The sequence below is a fragment of the Pezoporus occidentalis genome, unplaced genomic scaffold (genome assembly GCF_034315485.1).
Source record: "Pezoporus occidentalis ecotype Australia unplaced genomic scaffold, CSIRO_AGI_Poc_V1 ctg10, whole genome shotgun sequence".
NCBI classification, from domain to species: Eukaryota; Metazoa; Chordata; class Aves; order Psittaciformes; family Psittacidae; genus Pezoporus; species Pezoporus occidentalis.
In genome coordinates this window covers 7,764,018-7,786,233 of record NW_026912779.1, presented here as the reverse complement: position 1 = coordinate 7,786,233, position 22,216 = coordinate 7,764,018, and the positions used below count along the sequence as shown (strand labels likewise).

The 22,216-nt window shown below is 40.0% G+C and overlaps 1 protein-coding gene across 6 annotated transcripts in view; it reads right to left on the bottom strand.

The window, feature by feature from the left end:
- MACROD2 (mono-ADP ribosylhydrolase 2) overlaps window positions 1-22,216 on the bottom strand; it is an 895,555-nt gene that overhangs the window by 693,769 nt on the left and 179,570 nt on the right. For 5 of the 6 annotated variants that reach the window (XM_062610792.1, XM_062610793.1, XM_062610786.1 and 2 more), the window contains exon 4: window positions 10,310-10,339. The exons of the other annotated variant lie outside the window; for it this stretch is intronic. In XM_062610792.1, coding sequence (XP_062466776.1) covers window positions 10,310-10,339 — 30 coding nt within the window. The remainder of the gene's footprint in view (window positions 1-10,309; window positions 10,340-22,216) is intronic. 6 annotated transcript variants of the gene reach the window in all.

Sequence of the window (22,216 nt, the reverse complement as noted above, 5' to 3'; positions counted from 1 at the left end):
AGCTGTAGAAGAAACTTGAATTGCAAACGCTACACACTGCAAGGCATTTACCTAAGAACGAGGAAGAAGATGCAAATAAGGGGACTTTGTAGAAAAAGAAAACAACACCCCAACCACTATTTTACACATAATTCTGTGTGTAGCATTTTCAATTGTGGAATCACTGAAATTCCTCTGCTGTTGGAAGAGGCTACATTTGGTTGACAATAAAATCAGATACTTCCCTAATCCAGAAGATTCTCTCTTTCTGTCACCAAAGATTTTAAAGTTCTTTGTTGTTTATACTATACAAATTAAAACAGCCCTTCTCCAACTGAAAACAGAAAATATAAAAATACAGTAAATACACAAATTGTTGTATATTTATAATTATTAACGGTGGCAGCCTCAAACACATCCCATTTTTTTCCTATATACAGATTTCATCTCCATTAGTGTAAAAGTGGATATCTAGCAGGATCTTATTTCCAGTTGGTGGTCCTTCTGCTATTCCTTTAGAGAATTTGCTGTGTAACCAATTAAGGTCTAATTGTCAGGAAGCTGCTCTCAGTAGAGAATGCTTTCTCTATTTCCAAACACCACCCTGTTGCGACCCATGAAACTGGTACTAAAATTAAAATCCCTCTTCCTTCCAAACAGGAATCAAAACTCCTTTTTGCAGGACTGATGCAGGCATTATGAAACCCCAGTGAGTTATGCTCTGCCTTCAGAGAGCAGATTTTTGCTCTTTTCTATTTGGACCTTTTGCAAAACATACGGTTTCCTTGTCTCATTTTCCCAACTGTAAAATGGAGAAAACATTACTTCTCTGTTTACAGAGCAATTAGGATAAATACACCGAAGGGCTGTGGAGCATTTGGATTCTGTGATAATAATGCTTATACAGATGAAGTTCATCATGTGTTTTCTTTCTTATCAAAGCCATCTTCACCAGTTCATGTCCCTGGTTACTTCACACCTCAGTTTACTGTTCCCCCACTGCAACTGATTTAAAAAATAAAGTTTAAATTGAATGCACAAAATCATTCACACTGAACTTGAAGCCCAAGAAAGGCTGGGGAGCTCTTTTGTTTCTTAAATCATAGGAGCTGTCTACTTTGTAGCTTGCTGCATGGCATTAGAAAGAGAATTAGCAACTGGAAGCTGTGTTACCATCCAGTATCACCTGTCAGAAAAGTGAATGCTCCATCCCTGGCAGTGCTCAAGGCCAGGCTGGACGAGGCCTTGGGTGACATGGTTTAGTGTGAGGTGTCCCTGCCCATGGCAAGGGGGGTGGAACTGGATGATCTTAAGGTCCTTTCCAACCCAAATTATTCTATGATTCTAAAAGATAAGCAACTGCAAAGGCAGACTTGTACATGCAGATTTTCCACTAATGTCCCTTAAAAATCAGTTCCACCTATATAACAGTTTTAATCCTTCATTAGCAGTCACCACATTTCATTTTTCTTATTATGCCAAAAGTTCATCCCACTTTATACTGGCTGCCTGATAGAGGCTTCTCAAATCTGGAAGGAAGATAGGCACACAAAACTAAGGACAGACCTTTCCAAGACTCAACCATCCTGCCAGCTACTCTGCTGAAGGTTTTCTTGGCTTTTGAAAAGCAGTATGCTATAATCTGTAAGCGTTTTGCACAGAACAAAGGAACTTTGGAAAACTGTGGTCGGCAAAGAGCCACTCATTTCTGAGTAGTGAAGCTCTGTGGCAAGAGCAGAAAACCTGAAATGGAAGGAGAGAGGTGACTGCAGACCTGATTTCATTTCATAATCCTTCATTCTATGCAGCAAGCAAAGTGTAAACTCTTTCTACAATACTAATACTTTCAATACTTGCATTTTTGCTTGCCTTTATAGACTAATCATGTTTTTTATTTAAAATTTCAGTTCAAAATTGAAAATACAGTGACTAAGAAGTAATTGCTTTATTCAGAAACAGAATGAACTAGCTACCGTAAATTCTCTCCATTATGGGAGGTGGTCTTTACTATGTGTTTAGGCACACCAGCGTGAAAGCCTCAGTGAATGGGCCGATATTCAAAAGTGCCTCTATGTCTACAAGTCAAGTATCTCCATCACTTCTTTATTTCATTTATTCTATTTCTTTTAATATTAAAATTTTAAACATTGAAATTGCATTTTGCGTTTTCCGCCTACTGAACCCCAGTCCTTCTGCAGAACCAGGAAAAACAGCTGTAGACCTTACATCTGAAAACCAGGCTTAAAATCACCACCACTCCTGTTTGAGACTAACAAAACACGTCTTTAGTGCAGTGCTCACTTCATTCCTACCTCAGCAAAAGGGACACCGTGGAGATTGTTAATGTGAAACTGAACAACTTTGACAGGTGTCCCAATTTACAGATTTATCTTTAAGTAATCTAACAAATGCTTAATTTTAAAAACTCTTCTGTAGACTGGCACATGCAGATACTGGAGTGCCTGACTTTGCACTCCCAGATTCTACTTGCACCCCAGGAGCTGTGCTCTTCACCTTCAACTACAAGGAGAGAGTCTCAACAGAAGGATTCCAAGATACTTGAACAGCACCTTGATAAACGAAAGAGTAACTGTGTTTTCTGCATAAAAGACATACATGTGGGGCATACAGGTATCTGCCTGCACGTGGAAAAAGTGTTTAACATTTTTAGAGCATATGTCCAGTTCCTGTAACAAACATACTGTGAATAGCCATATATCATCACATGGTATCTGTGAACTGGGGAAGGTTTCTTGTGATCTCTCATCCTGATTTGCAGCTCTGCCCCATAACATGAAACAAAAAGGAAATAGGAAGGAAATACATTCCTTACATAACTGCCTGCCTTTTCGACTTGGATTTTTACCATGAGCGCCTTATATTTTCAATGACCATGAATGAAAGGTCTTTTCCAGTCTAACAAAATTAATACCATATTTTTATTTACTTATTAATACACACACACTAAGTCTGACTTTCTGAAAAGACTGCAAGACTCAGTCACAAATATAGATAGTGACATGCATGCATAAATAAGCATGTATATGTGAAAGCCACATATATATATACATATATGGCAGAAGCTGTGTATGTTCATTTTTCAGTTGTGGGTAAGTAACACTGTAATTACCTGATAACAAATGAAACACAATGAGGAGAGTCAGCACGTCAGTCTATCTGAGAAAGAAAAACGCCTCGATTAAAGTGGGAGCTCAGAGTGTTGTGGACTCAGCACTCGGTAACTGATGACTGAAAAATAAAACATCACTTTCTAATGCCTAATTAAGTCAACACAGCAGCAATATTAAAAGGCTGAGGACAGCAGTGAGTAATTATGCCTGGACACACGAAATGTTAGGTTATTTGCATGACTGAAGCACTCAGTCACGTTCCTGTATCAGTGGCTGGGACAGGAGCATCACTTCAGAGAAACGCAAGCTCAACATGTATTTTTAAGAAGTCATCATTAGGGAAAATCATTTATGTGTATCAACGACTATATGTACATGCCTCAACTGAACACCTGATCACATACCTGCACCAGTTCCTGTAAGCAGCAAAACATCATGTTTTTTTTTTAAGTAACTGCTGGCAAAGTGTAATTAACAGGATACAATTAGGCAACAACTAAGAAATACTTTAAATCAATCCACACAGACTTCCTGTTTATGATTATTACCCACAACTGTAAGAATGTATCAAATGACTGCAGAAAGGAAGTTAGCACCCTATATAGCCCAAGCGCAAAATATGTATCATATTTAAACAAAACCAACCTCAACAACAAAAAAGAAACTACAGTAGAGCACACACTTTAAATACAAGCATGGTAGTTTGAGTTAAGGGTCCTTGGAAATAAACTTACTTATTTATTTATAGAGCTATCATCATTATACCTCTAGATGCACTGCAAAAAGAGAAAATCCACTCATTTTAATTACAGCTAAACGAAAACTCACATAGAAATATCCACTGCAGTAACAGAAGGCAGAAAGCAAACATACATGAACAGATTGAAAAACAAAGAAAAAAACATTTCAAGAATAATCGACCTGTAAAGAAACACTTTGCTTACACAGGATGTTTGAATGTATTCTATAAATGCAGTTAAATTACAGAGAAATCTATTTGCTTTGATCTGATCCAACAAAATCCTCATAAATAATAACAAGATTTTGGGCTGATCTAAACACCTTGAAAAGGTTACTGCCTACCCTGAGCTACTGGGGCACCAATGGAACTGGTATTACTGCTATACAGAAATACATAAATGCATAAATACTGAAATTTTAATTGGCTGATGCACTGTCACAGTGGGTGAACTTGTGGATACAGCCCTCTCAAACCCACTCTGTTTACAGAGATTATAAAGAACAGCATGCAAATAGTCAAAAGGGATAAAACACTTGAACAACCCTTCTGAATTGCAGTAGCAATCTTCTAGCAGAAAGGGATTAATTAGCAACAAAGGCAAATGGCCATTTGCCTTAAATTATCAGTTTGTCTTCATGATCACTATTCGCTAGGAAAATCTTTGTATCTCCATAGCTATTATCTAAATACCTAAGATATGATGATGCAGTGTACAAAGCAACCGAATGCTTTTGAAGATAGTCGAATTCCCAGATGAAGCACATTTGTTCCATAAAGACATTTGTTGCAAGCACACCCCAATCTGACAAATGCATTTGACATGATACAAGAACATGCCAACAGACTGACACAAAAAAAAACTACAAAATAATAATGCTTATTTTCTTGATGAAAGAATCCTGTCAGTGCTCCTTTTCCAAACTCTTTTTTCTCTTCTCAAGGGATGCATTCATGTTATGTGCACGTCATGCGCAAATTTGAACTTTGGATTTAAACCCTTGCTTCACTTGCATTTAAATTATGTAAATATCAAGCCCAAGCCTTGTGAAATCCAAAACAGAGAGCATCTCATCCTGGTTCAGGATAAAAGAGGCTTCTCTTCTTCCTGTTATACATTTTCAATGGGCTAGCGTAGGGCCAGTCTAGTATTTAAAGTATTCTCACACTGCTAGGGGGTGTTTTGCAAGTTGTCTCATTCCTGCCTCCAATTCTCTCTTGTAAAACTTTCACTTCTCAGCACCATGAATATTCATTTGCTATTTAAGTTGATGTGAAGTTACTATTCAGACAGTGCAAAACCTTCTTTTTTATTTTAGCAGAGGTTTAACTATCAGAAGGTAGCTGGAAATAGTTGTGTACCTGGGTCCCAGCTGTGAGAATAAAATCTTTATCCCTGGCCAGTGAGAGGGATGTCAAGTAAAGGTATTTGTGTCAGCTCTTCCTTCCTGCCACTACTGCCTGGATAATCGCTGGCTATTGGAACTCATTAGCCTGCAATTAATTGACAAATTGACAGGGTGGCTGGCAAACACCCATGACTCTGCAGCAGCACCCTGCCAGCAGTGATCCGCTGTTTCTGCAGCATTAGCAGCATCCGTGATGGTTGTGCTACACACCTGCTACACCCCTGCTTGAAGACGAGCAATTCCACCATCTATCTGGACCCAAGTGGCTGGTGCTCGAATCCAGATGCTCAAACAGTGGTACCAAATGTGACATCTGTGACCTTCAGCTGTCATTCTGGAATGGTGGAGAGCCCCACGCAACCATTCGCCCTATCTGCACATCCAAGCCTTTACCTTTGAGATCCCACTGGGCTGATGTGGCACTAGATGCTTTTAAAGTGGCATACTGACCGCCTCCTGCACCATGCAATTTTGTGCTTAGAACAGCAAAAGGCTCCAGCCACTGAATAGCTCATTTTCCTCCTGATAAACCAGTTCTCCAGGACAGAAGTCTGTGGTAATTCTAGCAGGAGAAAACACTCTTTTTTTTTTGCCTTTATCATAATCTAACACAGATAAAAAGGGCAAACAAAGAAGGCAAGCAAATCCCACTTTCAAAATGGAGCCCACCCAATAATGCACGGAGAAACCCAGTTCCCTGCTGTGATCATGAACACAAGCTCCCCATGCCGTAAGAGCTGTTTAAAATGACATGGCTACAAACCGTATCTTGGCAGACCGGAGAGGTAGGTCTGGTCTGCTTTTAAGATATGCTAACATACTTATGGCTATATAGGAATTAATTTTTCCCATGCCAGCTAAAGCCCTAGAAAAGACATAGTTACACCAGCCAAAAAAAAGAAAGAGACAGAAAGATGGAGAGAAACAGAAAAGCAGACAGATCTCTTGCAGCAATAAACTTAAACTGCGTCCAAACAACGCTTCCAAAAGACTGTGAATATAACTCAGAGTTTTTAAAGACAAAATTACCACTTTTAAGTACAGAGCTGACAAAAATGATGTTCACAACAGTACACACTAAATGATGATGTCTCCTTCCTGAACGCCAGCACAGGGCAACAGAATTTTATGAGGCAAAAACCACCAAAACTCCATAGTTTCCTCTTTAAATACAAACTCAATTTAAGGTTAAAGAAAGCGAGCAAATCCAGAAATCAGCATGTAACAAGAACTTGATTACAGTCAGAAAAATGAAGTAAAAGAAAAATGAACCCCAAGGAAATTAACTGATAATTAAGTGGGGACAGTGGGGCATAAAACCCCCAAAACCGTGCAGACTATCCAAAACCATAAGAGGAAAAAGAAATCACGTACAATCATTCCTTAACAGAGCTGTAAAAGAATGAAAGCAAAAACTGCCATACAAAAATAGGGCATTTCAATTTCTCGGCAGCCAAAACTTCATGATACATTTTTAAAAGGGGTCACTTCTTCTCAAAATACCAAGTGGTTTTTCCTTCACTCCCTCCAAATGCAGATAATTTTCTTAATAATTTTCACCTTTGCACTGTTGAACATAATGGGGCAAATAATACATGGTGCACAAATAAGTCATAATGCTCTGAGCAAGTGAACAGAAGCAGTGAGATGCTGAATGTGTGATAAATCCAGACCTGAAAGTGAAATACGCCTCCTAATTAAAAATCAATTATTAAAAACAGTAAAGAATGAGAAAGAAAAAAAAAGGCTCACTCACCAAAGTCATAATGAAATCCTGGACACTTCAGAGTTATTTGAAAAGCAGAAAGAAACCTTCGACATCTATATTTAACTAAAGATTCTCCTAAGACTCTATTGTGGGTTTCTCGATTTTATGATTAAACAGTGCAGTGAAAAATTGTTTCTGGTATCTTTTCTGCTTTTATCTCTTCATTCCAAATGGCCACGAAAATGAAGAGACAGCATTTAAATGGGGAATGCGAGAACAAATCAGTGCTCTGGCTCTGGGAAATCAAAGTACACGGATGCCCTGATGTGGCTCTGAGGTGACACAGGGATGATAAGCAGCCACCAAAACCCATCAGCACCTGAACATACAACCAATGCACTCCATTCACTGACAACGTTGCCCCTTGGGTCCCTCAGCGGTTCTCCTCCAGAAGATGTTTTTACATACATACTGAGTAATGCACAAATGCTAGAGCAGGGTGTTCAAATAACTATTTCCAACTAATCTGAGCTCAATTCTGGAAAGATTTCAAACACAGAACAGCCCGAAAGCAGCTTAACATCACAAAACCTGTTGCACAAGCTTGGACAAGTGGAAATCTCTGGTTTTCATTTTCTGGAAAACTAAGATGCGCATCCATACCCCCAGCAGTGACAAAGAGATTAAATTAACAAGCGTTACTGAAGAGATCTGAATCCCATTACTGGAGAAACTACCCTGGTATTATGCATTACCATAAATACTCAGTATCTTCAATCAAAAGAAGGCACTGGTGTTTACGTATACAATAAAGTTTTAATAATTCACTAGCAATATTTCACGTGGAGTGCTGCCGCCACTTCCAGCTGGAAGAAATATATCCAGAACTTAAAATCCAAACCCATTCAACTGGAAATGAAACGATCCCTTCTAGAGAGAGATGCACACGTTTAGTATCAAGTCCCTTTTCCCAGAGGCAGGGGCTCCCGGCTTCATCTACCTGAGGCAGGCAGGGGTGCCTCCATCTTGTGCTCTCCCAAGCAAGCTCCATCCTGCAGGCTCCCTGGACCCTTCCCTGCTCCTAAAGACCAATGGATGCACCCAAGGATAGAGCCACAGACACCCCATGGCGGCTGCACAAACCTGGGAGTACTTTGGCAATAAATTTCCCAGGATTTTTCCTCAAAACACTCAGAAAACCTAAGGGAAATGCAGCACTGTGAGGACGCACCAGAAACCCTCCCCAGGGGCAGTTCCGAGTCACAAACAGCCCCGCAACCATCAATAGTCAAACTCTTAAGCCATAAAATAGTGGAATTTGGTATTTTACCTGTGTCACCAGTCGGGGGGGGGGGGGGGGGGGTATGTTGCTATCCTTCCACTGGAGATTAAAGTACCTGGGGTTGGGGCTCTGACCAGGAGGGATGCAGGGAGGCCTCCTCTGTGGGAGGCCATGGGGCTGCCCTGACTGCCCACAGCCTGTTGCAGCCGGTTCCTCAAGGGACCCACAGCGCCGAAACCCAACCTGCCACAGGAGCTTACCCATGCTACTTATATTATACTTATTATAAGGGAACTTCTATAGAATCATAAAATGGTTTGGGTCGGAAAGGACTTTCAGATCAACTTGCTCCAACCTTGGGCAGGGTGGTAAAAGCCCAAAAGGCCACCAGGAGGAAGGGAAGAGGCAGAGGAGAAGGCGCAGCAGCATCCTCCCTCAGCCTCATGTGCTGCCATCACCTCAGCCTGCCCAGAGCTGGGGGGGCAGACCAGGGAGTCTGGGAGCGGAAGAGATGTTTCTAATTGACAATAGATTAACTTGATCGAATAGATTAACTTGATTGAAACTCCTCAACATTCACCACATAAGATGCAGGAAAAATCCCCAACCTGACCTGCAGCACAAGCTCATCCCATCTGCTGCAGAGGGAGAGACATGTTATCTAGTGCCACGCTGAACGGACATCAACTTTCGAAGTACAGTCCAGCTGAATAAATAGCACGGAAAGTCAATAGCCAAATCCTTTCGGCAGCAGCAGTGCTCTGGGAACCCGGCTGGAATTTGAATATTTGCATTGATTTATGATTTTCCTTTGACGTTACCAGCTGGGAGCAAGCGCCGCAGAGGAGGTACACAAATGGCTCCGCAGGACCAGGAGCGGCGAGTCAAGGATTACCTTTTAAAGGATTATCTTTTATAAAAAGAGAAGAAAAAATTTGGTACCCTGCAAACAACTTCCTCAAATCAAAAGAAACAGATTAATCCAACGGGATTACCAGGTAAGGCTTCCCTGGACTTCAATGTCCAGACACACAGCTGAGAAACGTGCATGGTTTTGTTTTAGATACCCGGGCACAGTTGTCAAGCACCTTTTCATGGGGCACAAATAAGGGTTGCCTGCTCGGTTAGGGTGTTAAAACAAAAGCTTTGACAACTTATCCTCAAGCTTCATAAGCCACAGCGATCTTCTGTCTTTTCACAGAGCCCTTTCCTTTCCCCTTACATATGTAAGCTCTGATCATCAAGTCCTTTTAACTCCAGCCAGGAAGGAAGATTAGTTGCTGCCTGTACCGCTCCTGCACTGTGAAATTTCCAGAACCGAGCTCTTTTACTTCCCTCTGGGAGTCGGGGGAAGTCACAGAAAACTGAGATCAAGCTCTTCATGGGCTTTTTTTCCCCTGAATTGTTAACACTTGTGAAAGGTTTGATGGCCACGGTTCTACAGTATTACAGACAGCAAAATAGCGTCAATCAACCAATATAAAACAGCATCCATGATTTGGAAAGAATACACTCTACATGCACTTGTGCATATCTGCCTTATTAGGAGGCACGCTGGTAGCATATCTTACACGCACTGAAGATTTGTATTGAATTCTGGCAAACAGAATAGGGTAAGCAACCAAGGTGGCTTTTTTTTTTTAAGTACAAAGATAATGCCTCATTAATTTACTAAAATGACTTTTTACTGTGTTTTAATTATTTAACATTTCTTTTGAAACTGTTTTTTAACATGGACTCAAGGTTCCCCTGAAGTAAATTAGAAATCCTAAATACTTAAACATAACATAAAGCAGCTCAGTTCCTTTATGTTTCAGTCAGCCTTACTGGGTCAGACTTGGTCTAATGCAGAGGAGAAACCAGATTCAGCAGCAGTCACAAACCCTGCCTCTTGATGATATGAAAGGTTATGGACTTCAGTGAGCCCTCCCACCTTATAATTTTACATTTCTATCTTTTGAACTTATCACACATTGTTTTATAACCAAGTAAACACTACATTTCTTCAGCATATATTTCACACTTACTTAAGAATAAATAGAACGTTAAGCAAAGACTCACCTCCTCCACCTCCGAGAAGGGTGGAATTAGCTGTAAGAAGAACAAAAGGAGAATTGTTAGCATTCAGCTTCCTAAATATAGATGGAGCCAAAACAGAAGATGCTTCACAAGATAGTTTCCATTGTTTCAGTAACTTTTATACTTTTCACTTACCCAAAAACATTTATTGCAAAAACAACCATTTATGTAATTTGTAATCAGCCTTTCCCTTTGCACTGTTTTGCAATATCTTTGAACATATATGCTAATAAATAAGGCAGTAATGCAATTATTAAAGCTAATGTGTTGATTAGCTTATGAAGTTACAATTTTGAAGTAATAATTCTATAAACCACATTCCTTTCTGATTATCAAATGAAGTAAAAGTCTTTCATTTTAGAGAAACTTAAATAGACTTTGATGCAACTTTTGGGTAGCTCCCCTTGCTTTCTATGACACTGGACCTTTGAGGATGACAACAAGAATCCCTGGCCACATTGATATAAAAGGGTGTTTTACAAATGCATGCAATTAAATTGGGATTTCACTCAGTATGCTTAATTGCTTCTGTACCACAATCATCCAGCTACCCATGCCAGAAATGGATAAATCACTTATGGAAAGCAATTTTCAGAGCATGGTGACACAAGACAGTCCTTCAAATTAAGCTAGCACAACTGGAGCCATGCCAAACATTTTCATTTCACTGCCTAGGCAAAAAAAAAAACAGAAGGAAAGCCTAGGCTTCTAAACCTGCCCTGTAGATGTGCGAGAAACAAATCTCTGTCATAGCATAACATAAATAGAGCACAGTATAGAAGCAAGACTATAAGGGATGAACACGAAGAAATACGCCAAGGCACTTCTTACTACTTGCTGATGAGTAAATGGGAGGCAAACCTCAAGCCATTTTCTCCTCCAGGACAAAGGTAGATGGCAAAATGCACAGAATAAATTAGGTCTTTTCTAGCATGCAAACTTTCTACCCTTATACATAATTGTTTCTACAACTTCCCTCTTCTCCTAATAGAAGACTGTAAATTCCCTGCTGCTGTTTCTTTCTCTCACTTCCTTGAGACTTTCACAAAAAACGGATAGTTACCTTTGTTTTCCTCATTTCTTTTTCAGACATTCTACAAACACCTTTGACTTAACATCCACTTTCTGCTCAACCATTTGAGCCAGCTTTCCTGACACTGCAATAAAACTGTCTTCATTGTAAAGCTAGGTTTTCCATCAAAGTAGAATACCCAAGATCTCCGATTTTAAAAGCAACATGTACCACGAATCCTATTACCTTAACAGTGACTCAAGAAGTAACTTTATACTATTCAAAATTCAATGTTCTCTAAAGAAATAAATATGCAGCTTTATATCCAGCACAGCTGATCATATCAAATCAAAGCAAATTACAGACAGTTATCCATCCCAGAACTGGTTGTTCCTACATTCACTAAGTAAGCAAATCATTGAGACAAGGACCTAGAGAGATGTTCTCATGCATCTTTCTGATCCAAGACCAGTTTTAGTACTCTGGAAGACTGGACAGAGGCAAATGGGCAAAAAAAATCTTTATTTCTAGCTGTTTTCAAAGAAACACTTGGAGATGCAGAAAGGCTGGAGCAACAGGCATAGGCGCAAAATGGAAACTTGAAAAAGAGGGCAACATAATCATCCATACTTGATGAACATCTCTTGGCTGTCCTCTATAAAGTACTAGCAGGGAAGAAATATTGCTTTATATAAATTGCCTTTGAAAAAATATAATGATAATAATACTAAATGTGTGCAGACATACAAAGAGTGCCACTGAACTTCCATCTTTCTATACTTACTTGCTCTTGCCCTCACTGAAATTAGCTATTAAAGACAGAGATTAAAAATGTATTTTTACAGCAGTTTCCAAAGGCTTCCTGTAACACGCAAAATCGCCTTCCCATCCATGCAGTGAGATGAGTTTATCCGAGACAAAAATCAGTGTACTTCATATCAGAAGAAAATACAAGTAACTAAGTGTCATTTGCCATGAGTATGCTATTCAAGCTTATTCTTTTTTGGTACAGTAGACTACACCTACAATTACTGTTCTAATTCTTAAATGAGTCAAATTCTAGAATTTCAGCTATTATGTTTGGGAGACTTGAGAGACACAGCTAAGACCTGTTATATGTCACTGTATCCAAAGTTTCCACTGCTAAAAATGTTCCTTCTGATACCCAGCCAACATCCCTATTGCAAACTCCCATTCAATGGCTTCTCAGAGAATTATGTTTCTCTCATTAACTTTTCCTGACAATGTTCATCTTTCCAATACTTTATAAAACTTGTCACTAACATGTACTATAAGTCAGCATCACACACTTCTCTATAGAAACAGCAAAAACAGTTCAAATACATTTTTGGCTGCAATGCTACAGCTATTGAAATTGCAGTAATAATTCACAGGCACTTTTTTGTAAAAGGAATTATGCTCGCATACTAGAAGGAAAATTAAGCCATTTTCCTATGATGCCAGGAAAGATCATGACTGACTTTACAGGATCCCTCCCTGAAAGATAGTGTGCCATTCGAAAAGCAAGGAGTTTTACTTTCAGATTTTTCAGACCGCACCTGAAAGGTTCAATAAAATACACCTCTCTCTGTCCATCTTTGGGAAAGTTTTACCATTAAAGGAGTAACTCGTCACTTAGCACCAAACGAAACCTTTCCCCCTGCCAGAGCTCAGAGAGCAGGTCAGCACAGCCCTGTGGCTGTCATCACATCGCATTACACTGGAGCAAGCATGGCCTCCCTTCTCAGTCCCTCTGTGTTAACTAACCTACAGCTGCATTTTGTCCATCAGTGCTTCCATATGATCAAGTCTCGCAAAACACTGCGAAAGGGGCTCCCACTGTAGAGGTACAACTATGGGTAGGTATGAGTGACCAGTGGTGGGACTCTGGGAGCTTCCATCTCCAGACCCGATGCAGTCCAAATTCCCCCCGGGCCTGCACCACTACACTGCACACTTGCACAGCTCCCCTTGTAACTAAGGGCATGCACAGCCTTAGGTAGCACCCACTACAACATTAACAGACAACTAGTACATTCATCTTGACCAACCTCTTATTTCTCTGTTCCAGAGCTGGACAAGATTCTGAAGTCACAGGATAATTGGAATGGGACGAAAGAGGAAGACTGAATTGCTACCAAGTTACCAAGGCAAAAAGCAGTAAAAAAAAACAAATAAGCATAAAAGGGCTCCAAAGAAATGTGAGGTAAAGACTCCTTGCAGCTGATTTCATTCCCCTTGTTACTCTTTCAAGTCAACCTTTCTAAAATTTCCTCCTTAAAAACTACACTCTACAATAGAGTCCTGGCCATTAATCCTAAAAATCCACTCACAATAAAAACCTTGAAATATTATTTTAATATGGACCCATTTATACTAAGAGGAGTGATGACAGAGAGTGGTCAGGCAGCCAGAATACGTACTTCCTTCTCAGACTGAAATGCAACCCACATGGATAGAGCCCCATCCGAAAAACCTCAGCGATGGCCTGCAAGGGGCAGAGAGCTCATCTGATTTCAAGTATTTCTGCCTGCACCAGTGACATAGGGTTCCATAAAAAATAGTAATCACAATAAGGTAAAACACAACCACATCTGGGCACCAGTTCCTGTGGTGTATTTTACACAGCGGCTTCAGGATGAGACAAATCACAGCCTAGGAGATGCTGTGCATCGCCACCACTTTAAAAAGTCTTGAACTCTCCGTTGTGAGAGACAGATCTCACTTCCAGTCAGCCTCACAACAGCAAATGGAAATACATCCAGAAGTATTAATATGGCTTTCAGCCCTTTAGTTATAGATTTAGGTACATTAGAACCATTAGCAGTAAAACGTGTTTCTACAAAGTTTAGGCTCATCTCTAAGAAAAACCTCTTTAAAAAGCAAAAATCCACTTAAAAGAAAACACAGCCTCTAATCACTGAGTATAACAATTTAGCCCTTAATGTGATGTTTATGACCCCAGATTCGCCAGAAATTCAGTATTTCAAATGACTTGGCCCCTCAATGGACTTGAATTTTTAACACAGAATAGCAGCATGAGGACAGAGCTACTAACCAAACTCCATGAACACTGCTCTGGTCTACCCAGAACACTCCACTCTTGTCCTAAGAAACAAAACTCCTTCCAGAACACTTCTGTGGGGGAGAGGAATAGGAAAAAAAAAGAAAAGAAAAATAGAGGACCTGGAAGGAAAGAATTTGAAGTCAGCTCAGTTTCTCATTATAGAATTCCCACAATGAGATCTCAGGTTACCAACACGTACAAATTTGAATAATGAATATACCAGCATATTTGACAAATAAGAACTGGACATGAATATTTTCAATCTCAGCCTTCTTAATGAGTGAAGTCATACAGGCTTCCAACACTTCTTTGACTGAATAAGCAGCTCAGAAACTTTGGCACAGGTCTTTTAACATTTCCCTCAATATTCTCTTTACAACAGCATCCTTGCCAAAAAGTAGGATTATTTGAAATTTCGTGGAAAGAAAATGAATGCTGAAGAAGTTCACCTCAAACGAAACTGAAAATCTTTCTGTGCTGTAAGCCAACAGTGAGAGAAAATGAAAAGGGAGGTATGCATGGGTTGCTGAAACAGACATTTGCAGACACAGAATTAGTTTTTCTGCTGTCAGTTTTGTGGAATTTAGAAAACAGAAAAGATGTGAACACCAGTTTTTTGCGATTCTCTGGGGATAACATGCTTTTAGCTTTGTTCACAACAGAGCCGAGTAACTCTGCTTACTTTTTGTTAGCATATACTCATCTGACAACATTTTAGAAACGTAAATTCTTCTGGGAGTATGTCTTTGTCAAGTATTAATGGCACTAGTAACTTAAATTGACATCTATGTCATACAGCCATGCATCTGTCAGGATAATAAAAATATACTTTTAAAAGATTACTTGATATTGTCTGACTTTGGCAGCAGATATTGGAGCTTATTTTGATGTAAAAAAGATTGAATATTTTTGTCAATACTTTCTAATTGTGAAATTTATTCAAGGAGACATCTTTATAACTGGCAGTGTTTTAAGACGCAAGACATTCTATTGCCTCAGACACCATTTTTATTCATCAATAAAACATCATAACAGGCAGCTGGTGAGCAGAGTACCAGTAATTTATGGAACGGGAAGCTACATTTCTTCCAGGTGTTTTGTGAGACATCCTTACCTGTCAGTGTGCTTTGTTTGATCTTCTCTCAAGAAAGCAGAGAGAACAAAGAAGAGAGCTAACAACTGCACCTTGCACGTTCAACCATTTTTAACACGGGATGTGTTTTGGTGCCTTAAAGTAAAAAGCTTTAAGCTTCAAGATCATGAAGTAACTCTGAAGTATATAGAATAAATAAAATACAGCCATACACAATATGCTATACTACAGTCGCCAGTATAATTAACTTGGCTCAAAATACTTCCTTGCACACAAAACCACGGCAATCAGGAGAGGTAAAATAACACTGGAGAACAGACTGGGCCACAGATTTGCAAAGTTATGTAAATGCCTAATTATGCAAAGCAGAGACTACTGGAAATTAGAAAACCACTCAGCCTACAAAGTAAGACTGACTTAAAACGTATAGGCATTATCAGCAAGCACCACTATTAGCATCTTCAGACACCTATGTGGCTTTTGTAAATACAGCCTTCAGATCCTTACTCACTCTGGAGGGTGTGACAATAACCTGCATGCAACCATACACCAGAAACAGCTCCATAACACAGGCAGCAGTAACTTACCTAACTGTTTTCTACAGTGCACAAGATTTCTACGAACAAGTTGCTTCACTCTATACCTGGAAAGAGCTATTGCCCATTCCTACACTGGCCAAATACCTGGCCTGGATCCAGCCTGTTCCTGAGAGCTCCTAAAGATGCTTTTGAGTTTGCTCAATAGTTTTGGGCTGTGGTTGCTTTTAATGGGTGATTAAGAGCACATCATATTCCCAATACACATTCAAAGACTTGAGCTTCCATGTATTAAGAAATCTCCTCCAACTCTGCCCATAAAAAACCTCTGTAAACAGATGTGAACATCTACCCAGTCTTGTATTATTGTTAGTAAAGACTACAAGCTCTCTTCCTAAAAACCCAGCATGCCCAGCAGCATGACCTAATGAGTTCAAACGATTCAGCTTATGGAGTTTCCAACACCTGTCTTAGCAAAACAGATGACGTGGGGGACAAAAGAGAGGGACTAAATTTTCCATGCCTAATTTTTTCCCAAATATTGCAAGTTTGTCCTACTTTAAAGATAAATCAAACCTAACGGAGGGCTTTGTGCAATTAAAAGTGCAGGTTTTATGTTTGCAACTAATAAAATGGTTTTGTGCTCATACAACCTGTGCTAATCCACCCTCACAAATTCTGTATAGAAAACAAACTGTTAGAACGACGTTTTGCCATCTCTGCAGATCAAGTGCCATTATCGCCAATTTCAAGCTTGCAAAGGGTATTTCATAGGCATATTAAGGGAAAAAAAAATCTGCATAATAGTAAGTGCTGAGGAGTTGATCCTGTCAAGGAGATTGCCTTCACAACATTCTGAATTCAATAAGGAAACAATAACTGTCCAAACTTCCCCACTCTTTTTCTTCCTCTAATACATTACCAACTCAATATATAACACGCATTTATGCAAGAAAGCTATTTCTAAAAGTTAAATATGGCACCCATTAAGCCTCATCAGCCAGATGCAAAGCATCTCTGAAATCTGATATAAAGAGTTAAAAATCCCCACCAAACCCACAAAACCCAATGTAGGCATGGCAGCGGTCAGCAGCAGCATACTGTTCATGCTCTACAGAAGTAAGCACGCAGCTATCAGTCTATCATTTCAAACTGGGAGTACATCAGAGGCATACCTCCATAGTAGGAAGTGCAATATGACAGGTTTTCCCCTTACAGTGAAATACAATAATTGCTCTAATGCAAAGTGAGAAAATTAGCAGAAACTGAAGCTAACATGTGAGAGAAGGTGTTTGGCTGAGAGTACTTCCTAAATGCTGCTGCATAAACTTCCATATGGACTGAAGATTAGGCTTCAACTTTAAAAGAAGCCTAAACTTTACCGTAGCCTAAGGACTCCACATCATCACAACTGTTTCTTGACAGAGAAGTCAAACAGCCACAGCAAAATGTGTAACTTAAAAGAATACCCCAAAAAAACAAATGTACTTCTTTTTAAGAATGGAACCCTTCAGTCCCAAACACAACTCTGCAAAGCATTTCAGGTGAACTCCTACAAAAACCAGCAGTTCACACATTCATACCAATGGAATTCATACCCTCCGTACCCATCCACCAGCAGTCTGAGCAAACCAGAAACACCTAGTCCAATTCAAAGGAAAGAAAGTGATGCAAAAGGCAAAGGTTTCCCGCCAGCACCTTGTAAAGGACAGTTAGAAGAACCTGTTTAATGAGGCTGACCTCATCATTGGGAGGGCAAAGATGACAGACTTGTTGATACAGAAGCTGCAGTTTGAAGGGAAGGAGCTAGAAAAGACTAAAACCGGCTGGCATCCATCGGCACGTTTTACACCAGCCCCGCTGCAGAAGGCATGCTCGTTTCTCACATCCCTCTCATTATTTTCTGGCAAACATGAGAAAGAAAGGCACAAAGCAGGCATAATTTCATTCTAAAACACAGGCTGATGAATTGCCACACGCGCTACCAGATGCTAAAGGGAAAAGCTATGAATTAAGATTTCATCCATTTTGCGTGTCAACCTGTGGTTTGCTCAATCACTTAAAGCTGCCTTCTAGATCATCAAGGTATTTTAGAATCTAGCCGAGCTGTAAAGCAACAGGAACTTATTTCAGGGCAGAATAAGGAGGAAAAATAATAGTCAGGTCTACTACAGCCAATTCTTCATCTCATAATTCAGGCCATTTGTGTGGTTTGCAAATGTAACATTAAAGGGAATCAAAGTGCTGCAGTATATAATTAATCCATTTACGTAGAGTCGTCATCAATATTTAAAAGCCTACGCAAAATAGAGTAAGAGGTAGTGCTGGGTTCTACCTGCACAATTACAAAGCAGTTTTGGTAGTACTTATTTCAAAATAATTAGTGAAATTTATATAACCTGTGCATCTTTCCACTACCCCGAAGGTACCAGAACACGTTATCTGGAAAACAGACTAAACTAGAGTGAAGTTGTTTGCACTTTCCACTTTTGTCTTCAAAACTACAACAACCTTGGAACCCCCCAAAATCCACCTATACACAAGGACACCATCCTATGAGCTATTTCTTCTTTTTATTCCTTTTTAAAACATTGGTATGGTACTTCTGGTATTGCTCGTCACAAGACTTCATTTTAGTTTCCATCACTAAGAAATAATTGCCTAATATTTCACTTCCAGAAGGGAAACATCTGATTGCAAAAAAAGTTTTAATAAAGCAACAATTATGCTCTGAAAATCCAGAAAAGAAATCAAAAGGTGATGAAAACTAACAGATTTCAGTCTTGAAACATGAATATTTAACATGCAGGCTTCAAAACCATAAAAACACCTTAACTCATTGCGAAATCAAAGGCCACTGCTGAAAAGAAGCTACCTGGGGCCTTGCCCTGACAGCAGCACAGGGTGTTTTTCCATAGGATACCCAGCAGTAAGAGGTACCCAGTGGTGCAGGCACACCCTGGGGTGCTTCTGATTTATTCAAAGGCAGACTAAGCAAGGTCAAGCTTGCTTAGGCTCACCTCAGCGGCCACATTACTGCTTCTTCTTAGGGTACTAACACTGAGGAACAATACTCAGTTTAAAAAAGCAAAGGGAAAAAGAAAGGAGAAAGAGAACATAAAGGCACACCTCCTGGCCTACCAAAGAAGCCCTCACGTTTTCTTCCAGCTAGGCAGACAAGACTTCACTTGCAAGTTTTGCCACAAAGTTAGAGGAAGGCAAGGTGTTATTGCACTGTTTTTGCAAGAGCAGCCTGGAAGGAAGATTTTGACAATGAATTACAAGCTCCTGCAAGCAACTAGTGCAGACATGTAGGATTTGAAGAGCCTGCAAGTAGAGCACTGAAGGAAGGTCTACTTTAAAATGTCTCCAACTGGGTTGAATGTAACAGGCTCTGCATATGAACATGTTGTGTAAGCTCTCTAATGATCCTTCCTTTATATAGCCTGAAATTAGAAGCAGCTCCCACTGTGGTCAGTGTGAGCCACATTACAGAAGAAACAGAGAATCTGGTCATGCATTTGACTCTACTTGATTTTGTTTTCAAACACAGGCCCAAACTGTTGCTATGGGGCTAAATATTTGTATAACAGTCATGTATTCCTTCATACGGGAAAGTGGAACTTAATAACCTTGGTATTACAGTCAAATCAGGAGTAATGCATGGCAGGATGCTGGAGAGGGACTCTTTGTTAGGGACTGGAGTGATAGGACAAGCGGCAACGGGTTCAAACTTAAACAGGGGAAGTTTAGATTGGATATAAGGAAGAAGTTCTTTACTGCAAGGGTGGTGAGGCACTGGAATGGGTTGCCCAGGGAGGTTGTGAATGCTCCATCCCTGGCAGTGTTCAAGCCCAGGTTGGACGAAGCCTTGGGGGAGATGGTTTAGTGTGAGGTGTCCCTGCCCATGGCACGGGGGTTGGAACATGATGATCTTAAGGTCCTTTCCAACCCTAACTATTCTGTGATTCTATGAATATACTGTTGTCAAATATATTATCCATACTTTATCAGAATTGTTTCAAAAAGTTACCATCTATAAACTAAAAAAAAAATCAAACCCCAAAAAACTTGTGAAAATCATGCAACATGTCAAGAACAAAGAGTAGCTATCAACTTACTTTATCAGAGAAATCAGAAATTGACCCTTTTATGATAAAAGTCAGCTTAGTCAGAGGGAGATTGATTATCCTCTCCTTTTTACTGTTCTTGGAACATCCAGCCCATGAAATGTCTTAAAATGGAGAAACATAATCTAAAATTTTGAAAAAAACACGGGAAAAAAACCTCCACTTTAACTGTTACCTTCCCATTTTCACATGCCCTGAGAACTGTAAGAGCTCTATTCAGGACACTTAAAGAAAAGGGAGATCACAAGTAATCAGAATGATGTGAAGGCCTGTGGGTATTTTCAAAGGCGTGACAGAGCCAAGAGCTCAGATGAAATCCCTGGCAATGACAGGATTTCAGATTGTGTGGGACAGCTCTTTGTGCAGCTTGTTGAGGGTTTCTAATCTCTCCTAGCTGCAGATGCTCACAGTTCATGATACAGCTCAACAATTGTCAGGTTGGAGCCATACTGCTGGGTTATTTGCCTACCAAACAGTGCCCTGAACCTAATTTGCCTCTGTATCAGCTGTGTATCTGTTCCTTGGCTACCCCATGGCTGCATGAGAACTAAACCAAGGAGTCAGGTTTATTATACTCTCAAGATAGCTCTTTAACACAAAGATTACAGGCACTTCTTAATGATGAAGGAGATTAAAGCTATTATAAAAAATACATGCAGTAAATAGGCACTGTTGTTATAAGATTATGCATTCAAGCAGATAATATCTGGCAGAAGCAGTATTAAGGCTTTGATGAAAAATTTACTGAGGCTGGGCTGGACAAGAATCTCTCATTTCCTCCAAAGCATAACAGGAGGGCAGGCTGGTGGCACTGTCACACACCAACCATGCCACCCAGAAACTGTCAAGCTACCACACCTCATCCATAACTTCATCATATAAGCACCAGAGCATCAGTCCTAAAATTTACAGTCCTTGCTTCCTGCTAACTCCAGTGGTTGAATTCAGATGTGGAAATGTTGCCCTTATTAAGCAGGACTCACACAAGGCTATTCCCATTAGACGATGTATTTTTGCTGTCTAGAGCAGACACAACTTCTGGATGGAGATCAGAAGACCACAGGTAGAAGACTGCTTTCCCTAAGTGCCCAGACGAGAGGTAGGCACTGTCAGGTGGCAACATGGGACCATCTGTGTTTTGTGAACCCAAACAGATGATGTGAATTCACCCTCTGGTGGCAAAGATGCTTGTGGTTAATTCACCATCACCACCACAGGCACTTCCACCACAAATCCTTTCAGCTATAACCACTACTCAAAACCGCAAGAACTGCTTCTACTTGCTATTTTTGCTAACATTTCCTTTCATTGTTTCTTGTAACAGTTTGCCCATTCATTCAAGAGTCGTACCACTGGGTAAAACAAATAGAAGAAACTAACAGTCTGACCCTTTGCCTGGGCCACAGCTCAATCACAAGCTTTTCTGTATTCCACAGCACCTAACTTTTGGAGGTATTCGCACTGAAAGCTTCAATAAAAAGGGCTGCGGCTCACTACTCAGAGCTTACAACAGAGCAAACAAGGCAAAAGATAAAAATCTTGCAAACAATTTCTACAGACAATTGGACCAAAGATATACTTGGGAAAGCAGATCACCCACTTCAAAATATGCTGCTGATTTTTTTCTTATTACTGTTTTTAAAGTGTTGGTCAAATAAGCACTTCTGCGTTTTTTGGTTTACCCATTTTTCTGCAAGGCAAAATGGAAGACAAATACATGTAGCACAAAAACCCACAGTAAGACGAATGTGTCCTGCCCATGTTTAGTCTTTTTTCTTCCAATACATACAGCTCACCTACAGCAACCTTCTGAAAACATATTCTCACTAAGTTGGCATTTTAGAATCATAGAAAAGTTAGGGTCTGAAAGAACCTTAAGATCATCCAGTTCCAATCCCCATGGGCAGGGACACCTCACACTAAACCATGTCACCCAAGGCTCTGTCCAACCTGCCCTTGAACATCGCCAGGGATGGAGCATTCACAGCTTCCCTGGGCAACCCATTCCAGTGCCTCACCATCCTTGCAGTAAAGAACTTCTTCCTTATATC